At 40.1% G+C, this 27,232-nt stretch overlaps 1 protein-coding gene across 8 annotated transcripts in view; it reads right to left on the bottom strand.

The window, feature by feature from the left end:
* Window positions 1-27,232, bottom strand: part of AK4 (adenylate kinase 4) — an 88,839-nt gene that overhangs the window by 42,359 nt on the left and 19,248 nt on the right. For 6 of the 8 annotated variants that reach the window (XR_006221551.1, XM_042997481.1, XM_042997476.1 and 3 more), the window contains one exon: window positions 6,230-6,349. The exons of 1 other annotated variant lie outside the window; for it this stretch is intronic. Coding sequence is in view for 6 of the 7 variants with exons in the window: in XM_042997476.1 (XP_042853410.1) it covers window positions 6,230-6,349 (120 nt within the window). In the remaining variant the exon portion in view is untranslated. Of the gene's footprint in view, window positions 1-6,229; window positions 6,350-15,596; window positions 15,738-27,232 lie in introns of those variants that run through there. One more of the 8 variants, XM_042997480.1, reaches the window with a different exon arrangement.

Genomic DNA, 27,232 nt, shown 5'->3' with positions numbered 1-27,232 from the left:
AATCAAAAGCAGGTGTAATTCCTTCTTCCAAGAAGATGATAAAAAATGTCAAGTTTGTTTTAAAAACAGAATTTTACAGATGCTCTATTCTGGAGGTGACTATTACGGCTACATGGCTATCATACATAGTTTGGTTTCCTACCATCCACCATTTACTTGGTTACCAAGGGCTCTGAGTAAGTATGTACCTTGGAAATACTGCAGATCTGAGATCATTTAACTCTCAGGGCAAACAAACACACACAAACACTGCACACATTCAAGCAACTCTGACTTCTGGTAAAAAAAAAAAATTCCAGAATTATCTACAGAAAGCCCTAGTTATTAGCATTCAACACTGCGCTGAACCACAAATGAAACATACAACCACAGACTGAATGATAACTCTCATTCCAAAGGGATCTTTATTCCAATGAAAGGCTTAAATTATATTACACTCATTATTCTAAAATTTAATATTTTTTTATGAAACCAAACTGTGACAACCAATTTTAAATATTTTGATGCCTCACCTAAAATCGTATGGTAGACAACTCTGTTACTTCTTGTTACCTGTAGATAAATTAGGAAGGAGTTTGAGAACTTGTAGGCTACTATTTAAATACACAGGTTGGCAGTCAAATTTAGAAATGAAAACCCCTATTACCAACACATCTCCCTACCGGCCCCACCCAGCTGCCAGCCCTATTTTTAAAAAGCGAAGAATTTATATTCGTTTTAAAGAGATGGTTACTGTTCTCTAGCTATTTCACCTAATAAGTAGTAAATACTTTCTTTATATGAAACTGGAAAAAAAAAAACATGCATGGTTTTATAACAAAATTAGAAAGCTTGCAGCACATTCCATTCTTCTAGTAGAATATTTGTCTTAAATATTAAAGAAAACTTTTTAAAACTATTCTCACACATTCAACTTCTAAGGAAATAAAACAAAGAGGGAGAGAAAGAAAAAAGGAGAAAAGCCCCCACAAATGTATACAAGTATTAACACATAAAACAGTTTCTTACTCAGCTGGAGAGAAAACTGCAAAGGTAAGGTAGAGCTGAACTATCTTTAGCAAGGACATAGCTGACCAAACCACACAGCACTCAGGCACCCCATCCACCAACCCCTCCTGGCCTTCCCTTGGCTTGCGTCCACTCTACTTGTTTCCACCCACCATTTGCAGATGCCTCTCTACAGACATATGGACCAAGATGATGAGTCATCTGTCATCCAGAATTCTTTTCTCGACCTTTGCACATTCAATCACCTTTAGCACACTCAACAGGCACGTCCTCCACAGAGCATGTGCCCTGTAACATAAGGAGTTTAAGGCTGAACACAGAATGAGGCATTCTTAACACTCCTCACTTTGCCAAATGGATTTATTCCAGAGCTTTAAAGGAAAATCACAACTGAAAAAGTGACCAGATGGGTCTTCAAGGAGAAAGATACAAACTAAATCAGCCATGATACTGACGCACTTCACTAAAAACAGGCCTGTGATGTAAAAGAACTTTAGTTATTCTCCCTGAGAGGAATAGTTATGGCAAAAGCAAAACACAGAAGCATTCCATAACTAAAACTGACCTTCAATTTCACATGGTTAAATATTTTTTAAATTATTCCTGTACTTAACACTTCATGTAGTCACCAAAAAAACAAAAACAAAAACAAAACATTCAGGACCTGTATATCACTTAGGACAGATAATAATAGCATATCTATATAGCACTTATTATATGGCAAGCATTCTTTTAAGAACATTACATATATTCACTTCATCCTTACAAACCCTTTCCTAATCCCTGTTTTCCATGAGGAATAAAATGCCCACAGAGGTAAAACAATTTGCCCAAGGTCACAGACTGCCAGTAAATGGCAGAGCTGGGATTCAAACGGGCAGTCTGAGGGGCGCCTGGGTGGCGCAGTCGGTTAAGCGTCCCACTTCAGCCAGGTCACGATCTCGCGGTCTGTGAGTTCGAGCCCCGCGTCAGGCTCTGGGCTGATGGCTCGGAGCCTGGAGCCTGTTTCTGATTCTGTGTCTCCCTCTCTCTCTGCCCCTCCCCCGTTCATGCTCTGTCTCTCTCTGTCCCAAAAATAAATAAAAAACGTTGAAAAAAAAAATTTTTTTTAAAAAAAACGGGCAGTCTGGTACCTAACTGGGGTTAGTGGTTATTACACTAACCACCTTTCCAAAGGAGTTTAATATAGACAATCCTTTTTTAAAACAAAGTTTACACTAAAACTACAGAAGTTTGCTTTGCAAGGTGACAAGCTTTACAATTAAAGAATTTAAACCAGAGAAATTTAGTCAGGTGGTGGCAAAGTCAAAGTTTACCCATCATGGCAAACACCTACACACTGTGGAGGACTACATTTTGTGAGTCAATGTGTCGCGCCTGGAGAAATTAAAGTGGCCTAGAGAAGTGCAAAGGAGGCAATGACAGTCAAGAAACAAAAAGTGCAAACCTCCGTGAGCAATAAAAGCCAGGAGGCACCTGGCTGGCTCAGTCAGTAGAACATGTGGACTCTATATCTCAAGTTGTGAATTGGAGCCCACATTGGGTATAGAGATTACTTGAAAAATTAAAATCTCTAAAAAAGAAAAGAAAACTCCAGGGGTGCCTGGGTGGCTCAGCTGGTTAAGTGAGTTTGGCTCCTGATCTCAGCTCAGGTCTTGATCCCACACTCTTCTTGAATCCAAGCCCTGTATGAAGACAAAAGAGAGAAGAGACGAGACCAGACGAGACCAGACGAGACGAGACCAGATGAGAAGAGAGAAGAGAAGAGAAGAGAAGAGAAGAGAAGAGAAGAGAAGAGAAGAGAAGAGAAAAGGAAAGGAAGAGAGAAGAGAAGAGAAGAGAAGAGAAGAGAAGAGAAGAGAAGAGAAGAGAAGAAAAAAGAAAAAAAAAGAAAGGCAAGGTAAGGCAAGGAAGGAAGGAAGGAAGGAAGGAAGGAAGGAAGGGAGGGAAGGAAAAAAAAGAAAACCACAGGGCTGTAGTAGCTAACCTCACTCATACCTCCTGTCAATTTTTCCCCCTCAATCCATTCTCTCCTGGATGGTGCCTCTTTTCCATCCTACCACCATTGCCCAAATTCAGGCTTTCAACATCCCATGGTCCAAATATTACAACAGTCTTGTATCTGGCTTCTAGCCTCCACCTCGTCCCTGCCCCACCACCTACTCTCTCCTCTGCTAACAGAACAGTCTTTCTGAGACACAAATCTGATCATGTTATGGCCCTAATTAACTTTTCAATGGTCCCGGGAGCAAACAATTTCTGGTTCCATCATCTTTGTACTGAATCAAACACCATCCACTCCAGGATTTCCCCTGCCTGCCTCTGCTTGCAGGCCCAGGAAAATACTAAGCTATGTCATCCTTTTCTTACCTAGTTCACATGCCCTTCTGCAGAGAACATCTGCCTTCCAACCCCCATTCATCAACCTGCGGAACCTCTATTTATCTCTTTTTCCATAACGCTGTTCCAGTACCTCCTCTCACTACCAGAACATAATTTTCTTCTCTGTGTCTGCAGGGTACCTCATATATATGCTTCTATTCTGCTATCAGTAACTATTTTACTGATTCCCCTACTGTGATAGGGACAGTGTCTTAGCATCTTATCAACAGCACCTAGTAATTTCTGACACACAAGAGGAGCTTTATTCGTTATTGCCCAATGAATAAGAGGATGCCTTTTGTAGGCCATTATAGCCTTTCTCTCAGCAAAAGTTTTAAATTCAATCCACCTGTTCCCTCTAGTCCCATGAGAACAGAGTTCCAAATTTTTAAATCCAAAGTCTAGAAAGACATGATCTACTTTATAGTCAACTGTTCAGAAAACCTACAAAGTGAGGAATATATGTTAAATAGTAGTTCACAATGAATGCTCCACAGAACAAACCCTGTAGGTTCTTGGTGAGTGTTGGGAATGAGGTGGGGGATTCTAAAATCAAATAAATTCAGAAAATGCCTCATGATGTCTCCTTCTGTGAAGAGTTAAATTGCATTATATTAAAGTTTCAATGAAGTCCTAAAGTAAAGAAAACGTGTTTAACTTTGGCACTTACTACCTTTGAGCAGTTAGCTAAACCCTACTTTGCCTCAGTCTTCTAATCTATTAAATGGGAATAACAGTATCTACTTCTTACAGTATTGTAGGGATTGAATGAAAAAATATCAGGTGTTCCAAACAATGCTTGCACACAATAAGTACTCAATAAATGCTAGCAATTTTTTTTTTAATTTTTTTTTCAACGTTTTTTATTTATTTTGGGGACAGAGAGAGACAGAGCATGAACGGGGGAGGGGCAGAGAGAGAGGGAGACACAGAATCGGAAACAGGCTCCAGGCTCCGAGCAATCAGCCCAGAGCCTGACGCGGGGCTCGATCTCACGGACCGCGAGATCATGACCTGGCTGAAGTCGGACGCTTAACCGACTGCGCCACCCAGGCGCCCCAATGCTAGCAATTTTTAATATTTAACTTGACACATCTGCTTTCTTGTCTAGCAATTACTAACACTGCACACTACACACTTTGAGAAACACTGATAGACAATAAAGACCGCACCATACTAGTCATTTTGGAGACTCATGGTTCCAGACTTTAGGAGAAATATAGCCAATCTCATAGTTTAAATGTAGGCAATTCATCTGGCTTCTCTGTGGCTGGCAAACATCAAGGTTTCAACTGTCACAACTTCCTGAAGCTTCAGTTTCACAAAATTAATATGGGATTGAGTGCCTTGTGTGAACTAAAAACCGCTCTGCAATGGAAACAAGTTCCTCATAGAGAAATCTCATTCTCTGCCATTCTGTGGTCCTAGAAAGTAGCATGCTCATCAAGTTTCTATTTTTATTGTACCCAGGAATCTTGCTATTCAAGAATAAGAAATAATCCACCCAGTCCATTGTTTTTCTTAAAATTTAAAGTAGAAGATTCTGAATTTCAGCTTCATGGAGAATTGTATAATATGTTGTGTGTAAGCATCTGCAGGCATTTCCTAGGAGAAATATCATAGTTGTCATCAAGGGGCCCATTTGCCTAAAAAGTTTAGGAACCTCTTATAGAGGTCTTAAATAAGGTCCAGGTTTTACTTAAATACATACTCAAAAAAAAAAAAAAAATCAAACAGTATCAAAGACTATATCAGTCTTTTTAATATCCTTTCAAAGAGAGTTTATGCATGTATTTCTACATGGAGAGAGTAATAAATACCACAGCATCCTTCCATGTTTACATAAATAACAGTATATGAGATAGACTCTACTGCAGCTAGCTGTTTTCACTCGGCAGTGCATCTTAGAGATCTATCCATGCCAACACATAGGTACACATTACTCGGTTAACAGACATACTAATTTTTAAGGCATTCCTATGATAGATACTTGTCGTTATCAGTGTCTTGCTAGTTACAAATAATGATGAGAACAGACAACCTTGACAACCTTTCTTTAGGAAGAAATCCGGCAGAGAACTGCTGAGTCAGGAAATATAAAGAATGCTGGGGCGCCTGGACAACTCAGTCAGTTACGTGTCCAAATCTTGGTCTCGGCTCAGGTCATGATCTCACAGTTCCTGAGACTGAGCCCTGCGTTGGGCTCTGTGCTGACAGCTTAGAGCCTACTTGGGATTCTCTCTCTCTCTCTCTCTCTCTCTCTCTCTCTCTGTCCCTCCTGCTCTCCCCCATGCTCTCACATGTACATGCTCTCTCTTTCCCTTTCAAAATAACTAAAAATAAACTTAAAAAAAAAAGTATAAACATGGCTAAACTGTCCTCCAATGGTTGCCTGTTTTAGACTCTCAATAATATTTATTTCCTTTACACTCAATAAAAGATCTTCAGATTTTCTATCTTTGTTAACCTGACAGATGAAAAATGGTAACTCATGGTGTTAATTTGTGTGGCCTATTATGAATGAAAGAACCTCTGATTTAAGATGCGTCATACCTATGACAACTTAGTCATGGAAACAATGAGCACCATCAAAACTGTAAGAGTAAAGGGAATTCAGTAAAGGTTTGCTTCAAGTCAATGGCTCCAGGGATGGTAGTCTGGAGACATAAACGAAAAGGCTTTATCACAGTGAGTTTCTATCATTTTGCCAAATTGGAATATGCCTAAATAAATGACTGAAAGCTTGGAAGAAAAAGTATTTTGCAATGGGTCAGAAATTAAGGGAGTGTGCACAACCAACTAGTCACAGAAATCCAGCTTACCCACAGGTTCAACTCACCATCTAGTAGCCAGTGCTGGCCGCGCCTATTCTCCAACTCCGACATCATTAGGCGTGTGATCACATGATCTGGAACCAAAAGACCTTTCTCTATGTACTGCTTTGCCATATCACCAACTTCTATTAAAAAAACAGGAAAAAGAGACACTCAAAAAAGCTTCAAAAAAAGAAAAGCTTACAAACTCCTTTTGCCTTCTCTTCTATTCCTCCCTATTGGTATGAGGGGAAAGTTATAGGTAGATGTTTTGGGGGTAATTTTTAGAATACTGGTTTCAACAATGGTAGCCTTGTCTCCCAAAGAATTATAAAAGCAGCTTTTGAAGATAAATAAGATATACACAAACAGAAATAAAAATAAAAGAGTATTTCTATAAATTAGAAGAGAAGATAAAAGTAAGAAACAAAAGTTGGGAGTCCAGAGGAAGGGGTGGTTCATGAAAGGCCAGGACAGAAGTCCTGGAACTTCCCAGAGGTGAGAGCCGCGAAGTGGACACTGAGCCCCCCAACGGTTTACGACAGCCAGGAAATGTGATCAACTATATGGTTCATGGGATGCAGAAGGCTGAAAGAAGCTGAGAAGCACAACCATTCCTTAGAGACCAAAGGAAAACATTTCCACTGGTCTTAGAAAGAATGCTGGATAATACAAACAAAAACTTCTCTTCATGAACCTCAGAATAAGTAGATGGCACCTTGCTGATACAGTTGTAGAAGCAACTCAGTGTTATTAGAATGCCAACTTTACAAAAAGATGTGAATTTATTTTTATTATTATTATTTTTTGAATTTACATCCAAGTTAGTTAACATATATAAAAGGATGTGAATTTTTCAAAAAAAATTTTTTTTCAGAGAAAAAATGTTTCTATCTTATTTTAAAATAATTTCTTATATGTGGAAATTGTGGGTTAGGTTCAGTGGAACAAATTATCAGTTTAAATCTGTTAAGTTTCTAGGAACGGATTTTTTTTTTAAACCAAGATTAAGTCCTCTACTCTTCAGAGAACTGATAATAAACCATTAAGAACCACATTTTTGACAGGCCAATTATGCTTTTTTTATTTATTTATTTATTCGAACTTTATTGTTTTTATTCAGTTGGCTACATTCACAATGGTTATTAAATAGGACCATATTTTATGCCTTTATAATAAATATTAATTTACATTTCAAGTGACTGATACAATTTCAACCACCAGTGTCCCCAAGAAGATATTCACTGCACTGTTATCTAGCATATTGCCTATATTTGATGTTGACTTTAAGAAAGGCCAATTATGTTCTTATAAAAACATAAAGCAGAATTATGTTACTGCAAAAAAGCTCAAGAATCACTTTGTCCCTACCTTCACTTGAATTCAAGGTAGAACCTTTCCTTCCCCAAACAGAGTCAAAACTCCTAACTCCAACTCTGAAATATGCACTGTCAAGAGATTCATATCACTCTGATTACTACTACTGGCTCAAACTATTGGCTCTGATTGCTACTACTACAAGCTCAAAGTTAGATCCAATGATGCTGATTCAGTAACATGCTGCAAAGAACAACAGCAAAAGACAACCACTTTGGCAAATGTGGCTAAACATGCATATGAACAAAAACAGATTCATTCACAAAGTATTTATTAACTCTATACTAGGTAACAGGTAATAATGCACAAAGGGAGCAGTGAATAAAAGTTGCAGCTTACCTACCAATGTTTAAGCAGTGTTATTTTCATGAAGAGCAACAATATTAATCACTAATAAAGTAAGATACTATGTTAACATATTAAGAAACATATTATACCAGGCACTGTGCTTTAAGCACTTTGTATGTGTTATTTCATTTAATCCTCATAAGATCCTCACCTTCAGATAGGAAGTAATACCCATATTTATGACAGCTTTACTAAGATACAATTCACACACCGTTAACATTCACCACTTTAAAGTGTACAACTCAGTAATTTTTAATACATTCTCAATGCTGTGAAGCCATCACCACTACCTAATTTCAGAACATTTTTATCACTTCAGAAAGAAACGCTGTTCCCATTAGCAATCGCTCCCCATTCCCTCCTCCCTCTGTCTAGCCCCTGGCAACTATTGATCTACTTTCTGTCTTTACAGATTTGCCTATCGTGCACATTTCATATAAATGGAATCATACAATATGTGGTATTTTGTGTCTGGTTTCTTTCATTTAGCATAATGTTTTCAAGTGGTACTTCATCCATTTTCATGGTTGATCATTCACTGTATGGGTGTACCATATTTTGTTTATATACATCAGTTAATACGCATTTGCATTGTTTCTACTTTTTGGCTAATATGAGTAACACTACAAGGAATGTTCACGTACAGGTTTTTGGGTGAACATATGCTTTCTGTTCTCTTGGTAATACCTGTATACGATGTATGTTTTATATCAGGAAAATCACTGTCGGATGGTATGCTTGGAGTAACTGACGAGATTGGTGCTGTCCTACTCTGCAATGGTCAGGCCAACCGCAGAGCCCTGTTCTTTTTTTTTTTTTAATACCAGCTTCCTTTTTATTTTTTTTAATATGAAATTTATTGTCAAATTGGTTTCCATACAATACCCAGTGCCAGAGCCCTGTTCTTAGTCCCATCTGCCAAACATTAAGACAGATTTAAACAAACAAACAAAAAAATATATATATAGACATCTTCCAAGATAACAGACCAAGACGTGAATTGTCTCCAAATATCCCATGAGGAGACAGTGAAAGCATAGGAAACATTTCATTTGGAAAAGAGAAGATCCAGAGAAGGGCATGAAAACAATTTGCCCATATCCTGATACTTGACACATGGAAAGGGCATTATTTTACTTAATCCCCAGGGCTTACAATTAGGACTCGTTATGGGAATTACAAATGGGTAGAGAAAAAATGGCCTAAGGAATGTCTGAATAGAGATTCAAAGACTGCCTAAGACGGGATATTATAGACAGATTCGGAAAACTGGTTGGGGATTGGGCTACTTAATGTTTAAGGTCCTTTTGGGTGAGGATTTATGGTATTGGGATACTTTTGGACTCAGGAGTTTAATGCAGAACAGTAGCCAGATGATGCCCCTGAGGCCTTTAAATATTTGCTAGATGGTGCAATATGTACCCCCTCTAATACCTCAAACTTATCATGGCCAAAATCATACCTTCCCCTCCCACATGCTCTTGCCCTGGTATTTATAACATTACTCTCCTCAGATGTCATGTAAGAGTAAACACCAGTTGTCTTGATTTTCTTGACTTCCCCCATTCTTTATACCTAATTGAACATGAAGTTCCTGCCATGACATTTCCACAGCGTCTGTCATATCCAAGCCAAATGATCAAAACATAAAAGTGCAACAGTAACTGTTGTGAAGATGGCTGCAGAGCAAGCAATGACACTGTGAGGAAAGAAATCACAACCATGGCCCCAGATGGCCCTGGTGGTTAAGCGGAGGCCACAGATTAGTAAAAAGCAGAGCTGAAAGAATGAAGCAATGGAGGTGCCTGCGTGGCTCAGTTGGTTAAGTGCTGGCTTAGGCCCAGGTCATGATCTTGCGGTTCGTGAGTTCGAGCCCCGCATCAGGCTCTATGCTGACAGCTCAGAGCCTGGAGCCTGCTTCGAATCCTCTGCCTCCCTCTTTCTCTGCCCCTCCCCCACTCGTGCTCTGTCTCTCTCTCTCTCTCTTTCTCTCTCTCTCAAAAAATATACATTAAAAAAATTTTAAATATATTTGGGGCGCCTGGGTGGCTCAGTCAGTTAAGCATCTGTCTCTTGATTTCAGCTCAGGTCATGATCTCACAGTTCATGAGTTCAAGCCCCATGTCGGGCTCTGTGCTGCCAGTACAGAGTCTGCTTGGGGTCCGATCTCTCTCCCTCTCTCTGTTCCTCCCCTGCTCTCTCTCTCTCTCTCAAAATATATAAACTTAAAAAAAAAAAAAAAAGCAATGAGTTATACTCCAAGACCACTGCACAAATCTTTACATAGTGAAAAAGAGACAACTGGCCGAAGAATCACACTGATAAAGAATCTCTGAGATAAGATCAAAGTGGGTCCTTTACTCATAGCAATCTGTGACCTGCCACAAAATCAACAGATTGCTTCTGGGGTCTTCTGCACACTAGTCAACCAAACAAATCATTACATTACTTGAACAGCCAATTCTCAACTCTTAGCTTGCTTCACTTCTCAGTAGCATCTGAGATGGCTCCTTTGCATAAATGATAGGAAAGTGAACCTTTGAAAATGCAAGCCAACTGCAATCCTCCAGGACCTTTCCATCTCACTCAGAGTATAAGCCAAAGCCCTCACCTTGGTTTACAAGGCCCTGTGTAATCAGGCCCTCCTTCCCTGAAGCCATCTCCTACTTCCTCTCCATTGTCCACTCTACTCCAGCCACACCAGCTTCCCTGTAGTTTTCTGACAATCACATTCATGTGCTCACTTTAAGAACTTTTCATTTGTTGCTCCCTCTGCCAAGAACACTCTCTCCCCAAGAATTTCACATGGATCAAGCCCCCACTTCACTCAGATCTCTGATAAGTCTTACCTCAAACAGGCCTTCCACCCCATCTAAATAGCACAAGGACAGACACACATCCCTATCACCCTCTAGTCTCTTATCTTGCTTTGCATTGTCTTCTACAACCCCAGATCTTACATATTATATATTGATCTATTTATCAATTCACTTTTTACCTCCCCCAACAAGAATATTATTAATTCATTCAGAAAAACTGAGGTACTTTGTTCAATGCCATACCCTCAGTACTTAGAATATAGCTTGGCATGTATGAGATAACTCCATAACAATTTGTTGCATGAATGAATGAATGAATACCTAAGGATGATAGATAATTTCCCCCCACCCCCGGCAAAAATCAATCTGATCTTTCTGTATATCTATTACAGAACCATGATCCTAAGATCAAATACAGCTCAACCTTGCCATGTGCCAACTTTTTCAAGGGAGATATGAGACAAAGTATGATCAGTACTAGTTGAGATGGCCATGTCAGGTTTCACAGCTCAGTCTTATTTCATCAGTATTTTAAACCATGTATAGCGATGAACAAGGTCGAATAGGGAAAATGAGGAGAAAGAAACACCATGAGCCAATAATGCCACCAAGCAGGGGGCTGCTTGGCATACCTGGAGGAACTTCAAGTACAGAGAAAAGCATCATGAGAGATGCAGCTAGACAGGTGGGAAATATTTTTTTTTTTAACATGTAGGTTTAGACATGCCATTCCCACAGCCAAGACCAGCATTTACAGGACCCAGTGCAAATGAAAATATGGAGACTTCCTGTTCAAAAATTAGAAATCTCTAAATGGCAACAGCAAAGCATTAAACTAAGTGCAAATCCTTGTGTGAGTACACAGGTCACGTGCCCACCACACTGTGACCTCTAGATTGGGTTGGTGTGGTGAAAGCCAAAGAGCCTGTGACAATAATCCAAGCAGGAGACAATAGACTGCACTAAAGCAGAAGCAACCTTAGAAGACATTCTGCCCCTTGAGAGAATACCTTTGAGACATGGAGACTGAAGGGACCCCATAAAGGACTGCTTTTTGCTACCTCTATTCTTCTCAGGACCTGCACCCCTGCCTTACACATGCCTTATTATGTCCTGCTTGTAAAGGTCAAGGACTTACTGATTTCTTTGAAGTCTTCCAGCACAATAGATAACACCTAAGGAGTGATTAGGTGGGGTTGTCATGAAGGTTTTCTAAGACCACTGACTCTACACACCTTGACAGCAAGACTCCTGGGCATAAGTGACTTATGAAGGACACCTGAGCACTCCCAGCTCTGACTGGTTCCTGGATGCCTGAGGACAGGGACACAAGACCACCATCCTCAACTAAAAGCCCAGACCCCAAGTGTGAGAAATAAGCCCACTGCCCCAATCAAATGAGGGACGTGAAGACTGGAGCACAGAGAAGCTAGGCTTTGATCAACGTTTTTTGCAAGAGCTGGTGTCTGGTTACAGCAGGCATTTATCTCCTAGAGCGAAGTCCCTCCCCTGATTCCTCACTGGCTGAGTACTACAGAGGTTGCAGTCTTACCCAGAAGTCACCGATGCCCATGTGAGGCCGAAAAGTAGTCTGACTGGAACAAATGGACATCTCTTGAGGTGATGCAGAGACTTGAGTTCTTTGGCACATACTCATTGCAAAGCCCGCAAAAAATAAGCCCACCAAATGGAGAGGGGAAGAAGAACCAGGAAGTGAAGTGTCTACGGGTTTGGGGACTCCATTGTGCAGTGGGAAAGGGGTTCGTACATATTTCCAATAGATTGTAAACCTATTGTTAACTAGACAGCACAGCTTTTATTTGGTATTTTTGAAAATGAATCATCTCACTTCTCACACCAAGCAAAGATGAGACTCATTCTGCTTTTCCTTTCCGAATCTCCCAGAAGCTCCGTCTGTATCTGCTCTCTCTGTATCTTCAATAAACTCTGCTCTCACTTCCTACCAGCTTGCATTTGATTTCTATCCTGCGCGAAGCCAACCAAGGACCCTCTTGGTCACTCCTGCAGGATCCCCTCTGGATCCTCAGGCCCAGCCTGCCTACATCACCTTGAGTTAACTCAACATAGACTGTGCAATTCCAAGTTTAAAATAACCCTGTGGAAGACTTCCAGAATCATTTTAATCTAATTTACTAAGTAAGAGAAAGATCTAAGTTCAACATACTTTCCCAACTACTGGCAGTCTTGGATCTTCTCTGGAGCAGGACAGACAACACATCCATCTAATCTGATACAAAATCAAACTTCTACCCCCCCACACCTCAATCCCCACCCAAATGAAAACCTGGAAAGTTTAAAAGCCAGAACAAAACAGACAGTGTATCTGCATCTGAATGAAGATCTCACTACAACAACAAATGGAGATAAGATGTTGATAAAGACAGAGGCCCATTCAGAAAACCGGGACCTTCATCTGCCTTTGTCAGCTTGCTTGAAAGTAGTATCATTAAATAGATAACACACATACCAGCTCCAATTTGTCAAGTAGTATTCCAAAGAAAGGCTGTGGACACACACAGTCTTACGCAGCTTCTGAATTCTCAGTGTATATATAGATGCGCATATGTGCACATGTGTGCACACATGAGTAAGTCATAAACCACCAGGAAGTTTTCAAAAATAAACAATAAATTTAGAGTGCCAAAAACAGGCCAACAGTTCTGCATTTTTTAAGCTTCATAACAACCAAAAAGAAAATCCATCATGTGTTTAGAAGACTGAACAGAACACGAGTGATTAAGACCACATTTGAAAAAACTTTCCTCAGAAAGGAAAAGAGAAAGTGTCAGATTACAAAATGGTAATATATTACAAAATTATGTGAGTATATCTATAGATATATATTATCATTTTCAATATTAAATACATTATAAAAAAATCAATATTCCACCTATTTTACAATATAAATATTGTGGCAATGCAGCTTAACCTATTTCATTCAATTGCTAAATGTAAATTAAAATAAGATATAATCTTAGTAACCTTGAAAAATATATATCTTCCATTCCCAACTAGATCAGGTAATATACAAATTGTCAGAATTTAAGACTACCTATTAAGTTGTGTATTTAAGAAATACCAAACTTAAAATTTTAAGATAATATACAACTTAAGACTACCTATTAACTTGGTCATCTATCCAAAATTTATACTTCCAAGATACAGAAAAGATATTTTTATTGGCCTCATTTCTTTCACATTAAAATTGACCGCTTTCAGGGGTGCTTGGGTGGCTCAGTCCGTTAAACGGCTCTTGATTTCAGCTAAGGTCATGATGATAGGGTTCCTGAATTCGGGCCCCACATGGGGCTCTGTGCTGTGAGCACAGAACCACAGCACAGAGCCTGCTTTGAATTCTCTGTCTCCCTCTTTCTGCCCCTCCCTGGCACGCGCTCGCACTCTCTCTCTCTCTCTCTAAAATAAATAAACATTTAAAAAAATTAAAATTTACCACTGTCACATTAACAGAGTGACACAGATTATTGTATTCAGGGTGGTAAATATAACAAAACATTGTCAGCTGCTCAATGGGGAGGATGTTAGATTTATAATGAATTGTCTTAAGGCTGGTTAATAAGAAAATATTTTTTTCTGAATAACTAGGAGAGCCAATTAAGCAAATGACATTTCTTTAGAAAATCCATGAGAACACACACATGCATATTTAGGTAGTACAAAATCCATTCAACAGGACCCTAAATACTCAGGACAGCCAGCTAAAACATTCCAGAGACTGAATGACCTCCAAACAGAAATCAACTCAACATGGGAAAAACAGATAGTGTCATGAAACAGGAAGTAAATGGTTCCCTATTCAGGGAGGGGATAACTAGAGAACATGGTATGGTGGGTTTTGTAGTTTAAATACTCTGTGAGGGCGCCTGGGTGGCTCAGCTGGTTGAGTGTCAGAGTTCAGCTCAGGTTCACGGTTTCGAGACCCACGTTGGGCTTTGCACTGACAGTGTGGAGCCTGCTTCAGATTCTCTTCTCCCTCTCTCTCTCTGCCCCTCCCCTGTTTGTGCTCTCTCTCTCTCTCAAAAATAAGCATTAAAAATAAATACATAAATACATACATACATACTTTCTGAACCCACTAAATATTCTTTCAGCTGATACTGATTAAGCATCTACCCTGCGGCAGACTGTACCAACCTGATATTTGAGCTTAGAACCTACACTAAACACTGGAATTGGGTGCTAACCCATTGAAAACTTTAAACAGCCAAATTTTATAGAATTTCATTCTGTCGGGCAGAAAAACTAAATAACAGTTATTACAATTAAGTCATACGGGCTCTTACTTGCTAGTACAGTTCCATATAAATATATTGTGAAATAGTAATAGGTTATTGGTCACACACTAAATGAATTTGGTCAAACCAAATGCCAGCTCATTCACCTTTGACCAGTAAGGAGTTATCCCTGAAATACCAGTCCAGAGTTGCAGAAAACCAACCAGACTCCCTTGGTTCTTAACAATGGAGACAAAAATATTTGTTTTAACAAAGGCAAGGATTAGAACTTCAAGATAATCAACTTACAAGATCAAACCTCAATTACTATTAATACTTTAAGCAAAAGCAAATGAGGTCTTTTTATTTCATTTGAATATCTGTCTTACCTCTTATCTCAATGACCAACCTGGAAAGTGCCAACATCAGGACAACAATGTCCAGTGTGTTTGGTGCCACAGGCCTCTAATCAGCTATGCAATGACCCCACCAGTATCCTGTAAGAAGCCTCCCATTTTACCCCAAGTCCACCCAGGTGACTCCAATCACGGACAACCACACGTGAAGGTTCTCGTCTCCAGGAACATACCACTTACCAACCAAAATTTTCTGTGCATCTACTACAGGCCAGGTACCATGCAAGGCACTACAGACACAGATATAGGAATGACCTCAAGGAGCTTATTAATTAGGAGAGAAGTGGAACAGACTCATGAACAAATAATTACTTGTTAATAAGTATGTGCCCTGAGGGCACCTGGGTGGCTCTGTTGGTTAAGCCTCTGACTTTGGCTCAGGTCACAATCGAGGCTTGTTGAGTTCGAGCCCCACACTAGGCTCTGCGCTGACAGTGCACAGCCTGCTTGGGATTCTCTCTCTCTGCCCCTTTCCCACTTGCATGCATGCTCGCACTCTCAAAAACAACAACAACAACAACAATGTATGCCCTAGTGTGCATGTGAGGAACTTGGAAACAACCACTTTGTCCTTAGAGGAAGAAAAAGTTGAATAGACTGAAAAACAAACCACAAACAACTCTGTTGGATCCATAAGAGAGGGGAGGACATGGGGCAAACTACTGCCCCCAAGATTAGAGGGACAGACAGGCAAATAAAGGAGTCACATCTTACCTGAGCAGAGACTCACGAATGGAAAGCACCTCAGGAACCAGTGCTAGGTAGGAAATCCTAAATTGTAATTGAGGAATTGCTAGAAGCGTGGACAAAAACTCCAGGGGACATAGTCATTGGTGGGGGTGGGGGCACAATATTATGAGAGTACCTCCAGGAGATTGACCAGGTTCCCATAGTAATAAATACTGGAGATGGGGTCCCTAGGTGGCTCAGTCGGTTAAACATCTGACTTCAGCTCAGGTCATGATCTCGTGGTTTGTGGGTTTGAGTCCCGTGTAGGGCTCTGTGCTGACAACTCAATGCCTGGAGCCTGCTTCAGATTCTGTGTTTCCTTCGCTCTCTGCCCCTCCCCCACTCGTGCTCTGTCTCTCTGTCTCTCTCTCTCAAAAATGAATAAACGTTAAAAAATTTTTTTTAATACTGGAGAAAAATCTCCTTAAGCTTCCACAGTGGGAGGTGGAAAGGAACTATTCTGAAATAGAGCACTTTGTTCTTAGCAATCCATGACACATGTGCAGATGAAAGGAAGAAGTTTAACCAAAGGACTCTGCATTTAACCTCAAGTTTAACCTTGGAAAATAAACAGCATCAAAGAGAGGGCTCATAATTAGGCTACTGAAATTCTAAATGTCACTTTGCCTCTGGTATAAATCTCAAACTGATTTTATTTCCCCTTTAAGGCTAGGCTTTGATCAAAAGATAGGATTTAATAATCAGTAGCTTCCTCCTAACACTATTTTCCCCCACATCCCACAACCTCATGCCATTGTTTTCCACCCTGCAGCCAGAATGGACCAACTTGTACCTCTGATCATGTTGAGTCTCTACTTAAAACGCATCAGCAGGGTTCTGTCTACTGCCCATTCAGTGGCTTCTAAGTCCCTCTAAGATCTGGCCCACACCTACCCTCAAGCAGCCTGGTAGCTTTTCTTCCTTCACTCACATGCTACACCCCAGCCCATCTCTACCGTCCAGCCCCAGGTCTCTCCTCTCTTCAGCTTCCCCAAACTGAGGTTAGGTCCCCTCTATATACTCCATGGCATCCTGTCCTCCAGCTCTGTAGCATTCATCACGTTTGTATTTCTCATGCCAGTCTGCACCACCATACAGTATGGAATCTGTCTGGTACACCAACCACTGTTTCTGCAGCACCTTTTCAAAACAGACATTCAATGTGCACTTGAGGGGCACCTGGGTGGCTCAGTCACTTAAGCATCTGACTCTTGGATTTCAGCTCAGGTCATGATTTTACAGTTCATGACATTGAACCCCACCCCATGCTGGGCTCTTTGCACTCTCTCACAAAATAAATATATAAAGATTTTAAACAATATATGCACTTGAAAATTGATTGGTCCTCCCAACTCCATTCATTCCCTAGAGGACCAGAGCTAACTAAACTTTTGTAACAGAGGTAGCTACTCATGACATAACAATCAGATCTGAGTACAAATACTTCAGCTACTTATCTGCACTCGAAATTTAAGAATTTACATTGGAACAGATCTTTCCCAGTTAGGACTTCCACATTGAGTTCAGTTGCAAAGAGATATCAAAAACAACTACATGGAAGTTGTCCTAAGTTCACTGATCTTGCAATTATAATTCGGCCATTCACTTAAAAGTATTTACTGAGCAACTATACTCTGTGCCATGCTATAGCATATTTCCCTACATGTCAGGGAAACAATGGAACATCAGAAGTAATCTCTCATATGCTTCTGATGGCTTGGCCAAGCATCAAACAGTTGACAACTTGGCCTATTTCAAAACAAAATCAAGCTCTAAGAATGATCTCCTATCTTTTACCGACACAACCAGAAAGAAAAATAAACGAGGTTTAATTTTATGTTTTCTTGCCCAAATAATCTGCCCATTTTTATAAAAGTCTAAAACTCACAAAATTAAACTTGCATATTCCTCAAAGTACTGCTGAGGGATACATGCATATATGGCAAAAATATATGATAAATGGGACGCCTGGGTGGCTCAGTCGATTGAGTGCCTGATTCTTGGTCTCAGCTCAAGTCATGATCTCACCGCTCATGATTTTGAGCCCCACACTGGGCTCTGCACTGACAGTGCCTAGCCTGCTTGGGATTCTGTCTCTCCCTCTCTCCAAAATAAATAAATAAAAACTATATATTATATTTTCATGGTAAAGCAAGAGAATAATAATTGTAAGATGCAAGATAGCAGTTGTGAGTAATGGAGAAAGGGCATATGGGAGGCTTCTATGGTACTGGTAATGTTCTATCCCTTAGGTTGAGTCGTAAACAACTGTTATCCTTTGAAACATATACACACTACATACCCTATTTTGTTCTGGTTGCCTATAAAGTGAGGGCAAACTGGATACAGAAGACAGAGCAGGACAAATGTCCACATAGCAGCAAATTCCCAAGATGCCTGGCTAATCACCAGAAACAGATAACTACTCAATGTTCTTTTCATTGTTCAAGCTAGAACATGCTGAGTGAAAGGCCCCAGTAAAAGAGCTTGATTTCTTCATAATGCTACCTAAAATCAGTAGAAACCATTGCCTGCCTCCAGTATCATCCCTTCTCCAAAACTTTTGTCACTGAGAATGCCAACACACACACACACACACACACACACACACACACACACACTCCCTATATAAGGCATGGTCAGATATGAACTATAGTATTGTGATTCTGCAAACCACAAGTTCCTTATCTCCCCTACTTGGTAGAATATTTTGGCACCAGAATAGTTACAAAATGAAGAAAATCTTCATTCCATAAACTGTTTATCACTGATATCACTTTGATAAATCTCTTTCAGTAAGAAAATAAACTTTACAAAAAAAATTTGTGAATAGATATGAAAGTCCTGGGGCACTTGGGTGGCTCAGTCGGTTAAGTCTCTGATCCCCGATTTCAGCTCAGGTCATGATCTAGTGGTTTGTGAGATCAAACCCTGAGTCAGGCTCTACACTAACAGCATGGGATTCTCTCTCTCTCTCTCTCTCTCTCTCTCTCTCTCTCTGCCCCTCCTCTGCTTGTGCTGTCTTTCTCTCTCTCTCTCAAAATAAATAAACTTAAAAAAAAAAAAAAAAGATATCAAAGGGCTTTAGAGAAACCACGGAAGAAATTCCTAAATATAAGGCATTTTGGCACTAATTCAAATGACTCATTTCAGATGTCTGGTATCCACCCTTCAATTGGCCTTGCTCACAGCCAGGCTTTCTTTTCCTTCACAACAAAAAGACATGATTTTTAATTACTCCCTGACACTTGCTTTTGGTAACTATGAGGAAAAGTCTGAACCTAATATAATGGCCAAGAGTATACACTTTCGAGCCAGATTGCCTAGGTTCAAATCCTGGCACTGCCACTTAAAGGCTAGAAGACTCCAGTCACATTGTATGTCTCTGCTCCACACCCCATGCAGGTCACAGTCTGCACAAACATATTGTGTCTACCTTTCACTCTTATTGTTTAGTGGGGTTGTTTACAAATCCTCCATACAAGACTGTAATGCCCTTGAGGCTAGAGACTATCTTATTTTAACCATCAATAGGTACCACTTGAGATGAAAAAGTATCATGATCTTTAAACTCTCCATCTTCCCGTCTCCAAGGTCCTTCGGATTATTGGTAAACTTTCATCTCACTCTACCCCTGCCATATCTTCTGTGGACTGTATTGTACAACAGTCCTACTAACCACAGTCACGACTTCTAGGCAATTAAGACTCAGAAAAACCTTCTCAATCACACAGTAAAAACTATGTGCAGCAATGCTTCCTTTAAATGTTATCTTACCATCTAATTCTTTGGCACTGAATAACTGAGTAAAATAAATCACTAAATTAAGCAAAACACTGTTATCTGATTTAGCTACATAAATGGACATTCCATCCCTTTTGTCAATGGTTCTCACACCTATTGCTTCAGTCTACTCAAGCTGGTGCAGAAAGATCATTACCACAGACTGCACTTGGATCCCAAGCCTGACCTCCTAACGAAAAAGGATCTGTTCCAACAAGTGGATGTTTGCTCCTCCTAACACTATCTGACATTCTTAAACACCCACAAAATGTATGAGTCAACTCTTATAGATTTCTAAGATTAAGACTAAAAATATTCTCTAAACAGAAGAAGCAGAAAGTTTAACATGAGGAAAACAACTGATTTTCAAACTAACAGGCAGGTGCATGGAAGTCACCCCAAGTGAGAAGCTATACTAGGCTAGACTACCCAAAACCTGATGTCTCCTTTTAAGATGAAACTCCTTTTGAGATGTCTGTGTGACACAGGTAAGTTTTACCAAAAGAGTTCCTTTGATAAATCACAAGACATTAGGGATTGTAAACTATTGCTAAAGAAGTTCTATTTCATTTTATATAACATAATACAAAACTTTGAAACTATGAAGTAAGACCTCCATCCTATTTGTTCTTTGTTCTTGTGGACATAATGAGACTAAGACCCCGAAGACATCAAGTCATTGACCACAGGTCTCTCCTGAGAAACAGTGACTTGGAAAGAAGTACCCATCTTCAAAGCTTGTCCTTTGCCATTTAGTCTTAAGGTACAAAATTTAGCTTATCATGGGGATAATTAGTATTGGTGTTTTAACCACAGAAAATTGTAGCTAACATTATTTGAATCTATGATCTATATAATCAATCATTCCCTAGATCAAAAGAAGGTTAATAGTAAAAAGATTTTTCTTTTAACCTAGATTTGAACCCAAATTTATGTAAAGTACAAATGTGCACCTCTTTACCACTAATTGTGAGATTGAAAGTGAAAAAATATGTAATGTGATTTTTTTCATGGAGGTAAAACTAGTTTCAGGGGTCCAACATAGTAACTGGATATCTGTAAATACTATAGAATGATTACCACAATAAATCTAGTCAACTTCCGTCACCATACATAGTTACAAATGTTTTTTTCTTGTGATGAGAGCTTTTAAGATCTATTCTGTTAGTAACTTTCAAATATGTGACACAGCATTACTAACCATGGTCGCCATGTTGCACATTACGTCTCTGTGACTTATTTTATAACTGGAAGTCTGTACCTTTGGCCTACATTTGCCCATTTCACACCTCCTCCGCACCCTCCACCTCTGGCAACCACCAATTTATTCTCTGTATCTATGAGCTCAGCGTTGTTTTGTTTTGCTTTTATATTCCACATATAAGCGAGATCATATAGTTTACTTATTCTTTCTATCTGCATTTTTACCATGGGACAATACCCTTTTAAACACACTGGAATGGCTCCATCAAGAGACAAAGAGCCAATATGATACAAGGAACTGTATCAGGCTGAAAATTGTATTAGGCTGAAAATCAGAAGCCTTGGCTGTTAAGAGTTCTGCTCCCAAGGACTGCCCACAGGACTGAACATATCAATGTACTTCACTTATCATGGCCTCAAGTTTCCTCACCTACATGAGGCTGTTGGACCCTTCTAGCTCTGCCATCTTGGAGGTGGAATTTCAATTTCCTTTACCTGGCTCTGTGTATGTGTTGGGGCTGAAGGATCAGCTTCCCCAGTATGCGTCCAACCACACCAGTGTGCTTTCAATCACCAAGATTCTAAGTGAGCAGAGGAGATGGACTTCACAGACTAAGGAGCATCTCCCTGCTTTCATGGTCATTACACCCATTTGAGATATGAGGAGTGGAATCCCGACAAGACCTCAGGCCTATGCCATCTCTTAGTGTTCCATCACACCTTGTCTGCAAGACATCCTGAGAATAAGGGCCAGTGCTTTGGCCTATTTGCTCTTTTCTCTCCAGCCGGACTGCATATGTACATTCACTTAGTCTAATTCTGTACCCTGGGTCCAATGGATGTGTTTCTATAATAGCCAAGATTAAAAATATGTATGGACAAAAGCCATGACTTTGGGTAGGGGAGGGGCTCACAGTGCTGAGAAAAAAGGTGATCCAGTATCTAAGCACAAAGGAAATCCAGCAGATTCTTTATCCTTAAGCTTTCTGCCCACACCAGCTTATCAATTATTATTTGACACTCCATACTGATTCAAAGAATAAAATAGTGCAGTAACCTCATTTTAAGAATTTAAATAAATCGTGAAAGAAAAAGATATTGGAATTTTATAAGCCAAAAAATTTTGGATGTCCTATGTCAGGAGAATGTTTTTGGCCCAGAATAGGAACACATGCATTTATAAACATACCATGAACATCTGGCACGGTACCACATGCTGGCTTATATAAGCAGCAGAGGAGAAAAAAGCAGATTGGGATGGAAGAACAGAAGTTGGGCAAGGGAACAAATGGGAAAAGGCAAGTAATCTGAAAGGTTTGCCAAAATCATAGATGAGTTTTAGACTCACAGTGTTTAACCATCTCAAGTTCACGTTCTTCAAGTCTGCCTTGGTACCCACCATACCAGGCACTTTCAGCCCTGAGCAGGATCATACTTTTCAAATCTCATGACTCTCTAGATTTTCTCTGCCTCCTTTGTAACCTTATCACAACTCAATTACTAGGTGCATTCAGAGGACAGGGAGGAATTTCACTTTTAAAGCAACATAAAAAGGAATTCCTTCCCATTGCAAAAGGCCCAGGGTGTGGATCTGGCTGCACCAGGCACCTTGCTGGCTGCCTCTCTGTGCAGGATCTTGGCTGCAGGTCAACATAAGGGAAGCTGCTGTTTCCTCCAGTGCCATCTGTTCAAACAGAGTGCACTGCTATGCTGCCCATGGGGGATTCTTTCCTCTCTCCCCCCCTCCCTCTCTCTCTTTTCCACACCCTTCCATCTCACAGCTTCCTGGCAGTGCTCTGGTGGAGAACTACAGCAACACCAAAGATGTGCCATGCTCACCAGCCTCCATAGGCTGACAGCAGACAGTCCTACAAAGACAAGGAGGAGGGAAACAACTGATGCTAACACTTCTATGACAGGGCTCCCAGGAGGGTCATAAGGTAGGGTGACATGCAATCATCCTTGAACACCCAGGAAGAACAAGAGCAGTAGTAATGCCAGAGGGAAGCTACTGTAAAAAACAGTATGGAGGTTCCTCAACAAATTAAAAATAGAATTACCATATGGCCCAGCAATTTCACTTCTGGGTGTTTATCTGAAGAAAATGAAAACATAACTTGAAAAGATATCTGCACCCCCATGTTCACTGCAGCATTATCTGTGATAGCCAAAATATGGAAACCATCTAAGTGTCCAGCAATGGATGAATGGATAAAGAAAATATGAGATATATGTATATGTGTGTGTGTGTATATATGTGTGTGTATATACACATACATATGTATATATGTATACACACACACACACACACACACACACACACACTGGAATATTATTCAGCCATAAAAAAGAATAAAATCCTCCCATGTGTGACAACATGGATGGATGCTGAGGGCATCCTGATAAGCGAAATAAGTCAGATGTAAACAGAGAAAGACAAATACCATTCGATCACACTTACATATCCAATCTAAAACAAACAACAACAACAACAACAAAACAAGATCATAGGTACAAAGAAAAGATTGGCAGCTGCCAGAGCAGAGGCAGGGAGGAATGCAGGGTGAGGGTGAGCAAAATGGGTGAAGGTGGTCAAAAGGTACAAACTTTCAGTTATAAAATACATAAGTAATGGTGATAAAATGTACAGATTACTCATTATAGTTAATAATAGTATATTGCAGTGTTAGTGGGAATGCAAACTGGTACAGCTACTGTGGAAAACAGTATGGAGCTTCCTCAAAAAGATAAAAATAGAACTACCCTTCCATCTAGCAATTGTACCACTAGGTATATACCCAAAGAATACAAAAAAACTAATTCAGAGGAATGGGTGCTTCAGTGGCTCAGTCTGTTGAGCGACTCTTGATTTTGGCTCAGGTCATGATCCCAGTGTCATGGGATCAAGCCCCACATCGAGCTCTGCACTGAGCATGGAGCCTTCTTGGGATTCTCTCTCTCTTTCCCTTTTCCACTCTCTCCTGCTCGCACTCTCTAATTAAATTTTTTTTAATAAGGGGACACATGCACCCCGATGCTTATAGCGGCATATCTACAATAGCCAAAGTATGGAAACAGTCCAAACGTCCATCAACTGATGAATAAAGAATATGTGGTGTACATATACAACAGAATATTACTCAGCCATAAAAAAGAATGAAATCTTGCCATTTGTAACAACATGGATGGGGCTAGAGAGTATTATGCTAAGTGAAATAAGTCAGTCAGAGAAAGACAAACACCATATGATTTCACTCATATGTGGCATTTAAGAAACAAAACAAGCAAAGGGGGGTGGGAAAGACCAACCAAGAAACAGACTTTAACAATAGAGAACAAAGCTGGTTACCAGAGGGGAGGTGGGTGGGGGCAGGGACAGGTTAAATGGGTGGTGGGGATTAAGGAAGGCATTTATGATGAGCATGTTGTGATGTTGCATGTTAAGTGTTGAATCACTATATTGTACCCTTGAAACTAATATTACACTGTATGTTAGCTATCCAATTTGAATAAAACAGGTAACTAATTAAACTAAAGAATGTAATAGGAAAAAAATACCAGAAGCATCACTTGTTAAACACTCATCAAGTGCTAGACCAGTGGTTGTCCAACTGCTGTCAAGATCACTATTTTTTTTGAAACTGAAAAAGTATTTTGTGTACAAAAGCATTTTGTACACAAAAAAGGGAGAATATTATAAAATTTAGGATGTGTGTCGGTTTTATGTATTTGTATGTATATACTCAATTGTAAGCTTAAGCTAATTCCTACTGATTAAAGAAGACAATTTAGGTTAACAGCACATGGACAGTCTCCTTTCAGAGAACTACAAAAAGAGGTGGAAGGTAGGAAGGTTTTGTAGGATAAAGCACAAGAAAAAATAGAAAGTATCTGATTGGGTGGGGCCCAGAATCAACCATCTTTGGAAAGAGATGCCCCAGAGCTGGCATCGCCTTTGGGGATTAGCTGACTGGAAACACTGCTTTTCTGGTCAAGTGGAGCATTTGTAGGGGCACAAAGGTTACCTAAGTTTCATTTTGCTGACATGGCACACCAGACAGGACAGGTTCCATCTTGGGCCTCAAATTTTATGTCAACACTATTACAGGTCACATTAAAAAAAAATTAAATAATGGACCAAATTTTATTCTGATCTCATATATTCATTATCTCATTTAATTCCTACAACACTAGGAGGCAGTACCATTATTATTCTTGGTTTGTAGTTGAATAACTGGAGATACGAAGTGATTCAGCAGCTTGCAGGCTGGCTTCCCATTGAAGGGGGATCTGAGAATCTGCACACATCACAGGTCAGATCAGTGCGGGGCTTTCTACCCCCAGCTCCAGAGCCTGCTACCACTTCCTTAAACAATTTGTCTCTCCCTCCAATACCTCCCACCCTTGAATCCTTTGTTCAACCATCTGCCCTCCCCTTCTGAATGAGAACACGCAAGGGCAGGTCTTGTTCAGCTGAGTGACTTAAACTGAGCCTCAGGGAGCAAAGGATTCCTTCAATAGTTTTTAAGTTGAATGAGCAAATAAATAAAGATGGGGTTTTTAAAAAAGGAAAAAAACGGAGTGCCTGGGTGGCTCAGTCACTTAAGCGTTGGCTGAGGTCATGATCTCAGGGTGGAGAGATGGAGCCCCCCATTGGGCCTGCTTAAGATGCTGTCTCTCTGTCTCCCTGCCCCTCCCTTGCTCTCTCTCTCTTTCAAAAATAAATAAATAAATTTTAAAAAAAGAAAAAGGAGGAAAGAAAAGCAAAATAAAATGTAGCAAGAAAAAATAATGAACCCTGACTCTTTGGGGTCTGTCCCCAAATAACACTACTCTCTTTCTTAGAGCTACTAGAGGGGAAATAAGCAACTTTATGTAAAAATTAAATCAGATTACACACACACACACACACACACACACACACACACACACACACACACATACACTGAAGCTTTAAAGCATCTGTCTATGCTTTGTTCCAGGTCCTTTGTTCAGGGAAAGCAATTTAACGACTTTTTAGCTCAACAAAGGTGGGACTGTGATTTATTTTGGGAGTAGATGGTAAAGAGGTAAACTATTCCAGATAAGCAAGTAACAGGTATTAGAGGACTGAAAGCTGGGCAGACAGAAAAAGAGCAAATTCTCCAGAAAGGAAAAGAACAAGAAGGTAACAAATTAACTCTAAACTAGGGTATGGGCAGGTGGAGCTAATGAAGCGTGTGAAGAATGGCTGACAGGTTTGGGCACAGTGGTGTCTAACATGCCACATCAAGATGCTGCTTGTGGCAGACTCTAATCATCATGCCAAAACTTCAATAGGACCACCTCTCCTTTGGGAGAGGAAAATCTGGGTAGTGTCCAATATGGGATGAAAAGAATGCTGAAAAGGGAGGCCCTTACAAGACCGAAAAGCAGAAGTGAAGAATCCTAGAGAAGCATGAAATCTGAGAAGGAGGTAATTAGGGACAGTGGCCAGTACCATAAGCGGTGGAGTAAAGAGCTGTGTGCCCACGAAGCAGGTGGTGAGGGCCCAGGTCCTTCTGATTCAATAGAAAATGATGGAGGACCAGTCCACGACCACAGACTATTACCCAGTGTTACTAATCACCCTCACAGGGAGAGAACGCCTGTCCCATGCACTGCGGTCACTCCCACACCACACATCATGACTCAACACCAACCACCAGGATTTGTGGTTCACAAGTCTCTTTAAAACTCAGTGCAAGCTGGCCTAGAAGCAGAAAAGAAAGTGAAGACGAAGAGAAAAAAACATTGCATTTTCATCTTAGGACTCTAGAAGTCTTCACCTAATTTAAGTCTAACCAATCTAAATATGAGCTGGTAATGAGACAGAGAAACTGAAGGGACCTTGTGAAAAGACAAACAAAAACAAAAACCTGGGATTTTGGGGGCTCATTTTCCTGCTTCTGTTCTTGCTAGGACCGGTACCCCACCCTACACATGGCTTATGGTACTGAAAATGTATGTTCTCCCTAAAGGACTTAATGATTTCTTTGGAGTCTTCTAGCACATAGGTAACATCTAAGGAGTGACTGGGCAGACAGGGATGTCATGAAGGTTTTCCAAGACCACTGACTGCA

The sequence above is a fragment of the Panthera tigris genome, chromosome C1, assembly GCF_018350195.1.
Source record: "Panthera tigris isolate Pti1 chromosome C1, P.tigris_Pti1_mat1.1, whole genome shotgun sequence".
NCBI classification, from domain to species: domain Eukaryota; kingdom Metazoa; phylum Chordata; class Mammalia; order Carnivora; family Felidae; genus Panthera; species Panthera tigris.
This window is presented reverse-complemented; position numbering and strand designations above follow the sequence as displayed.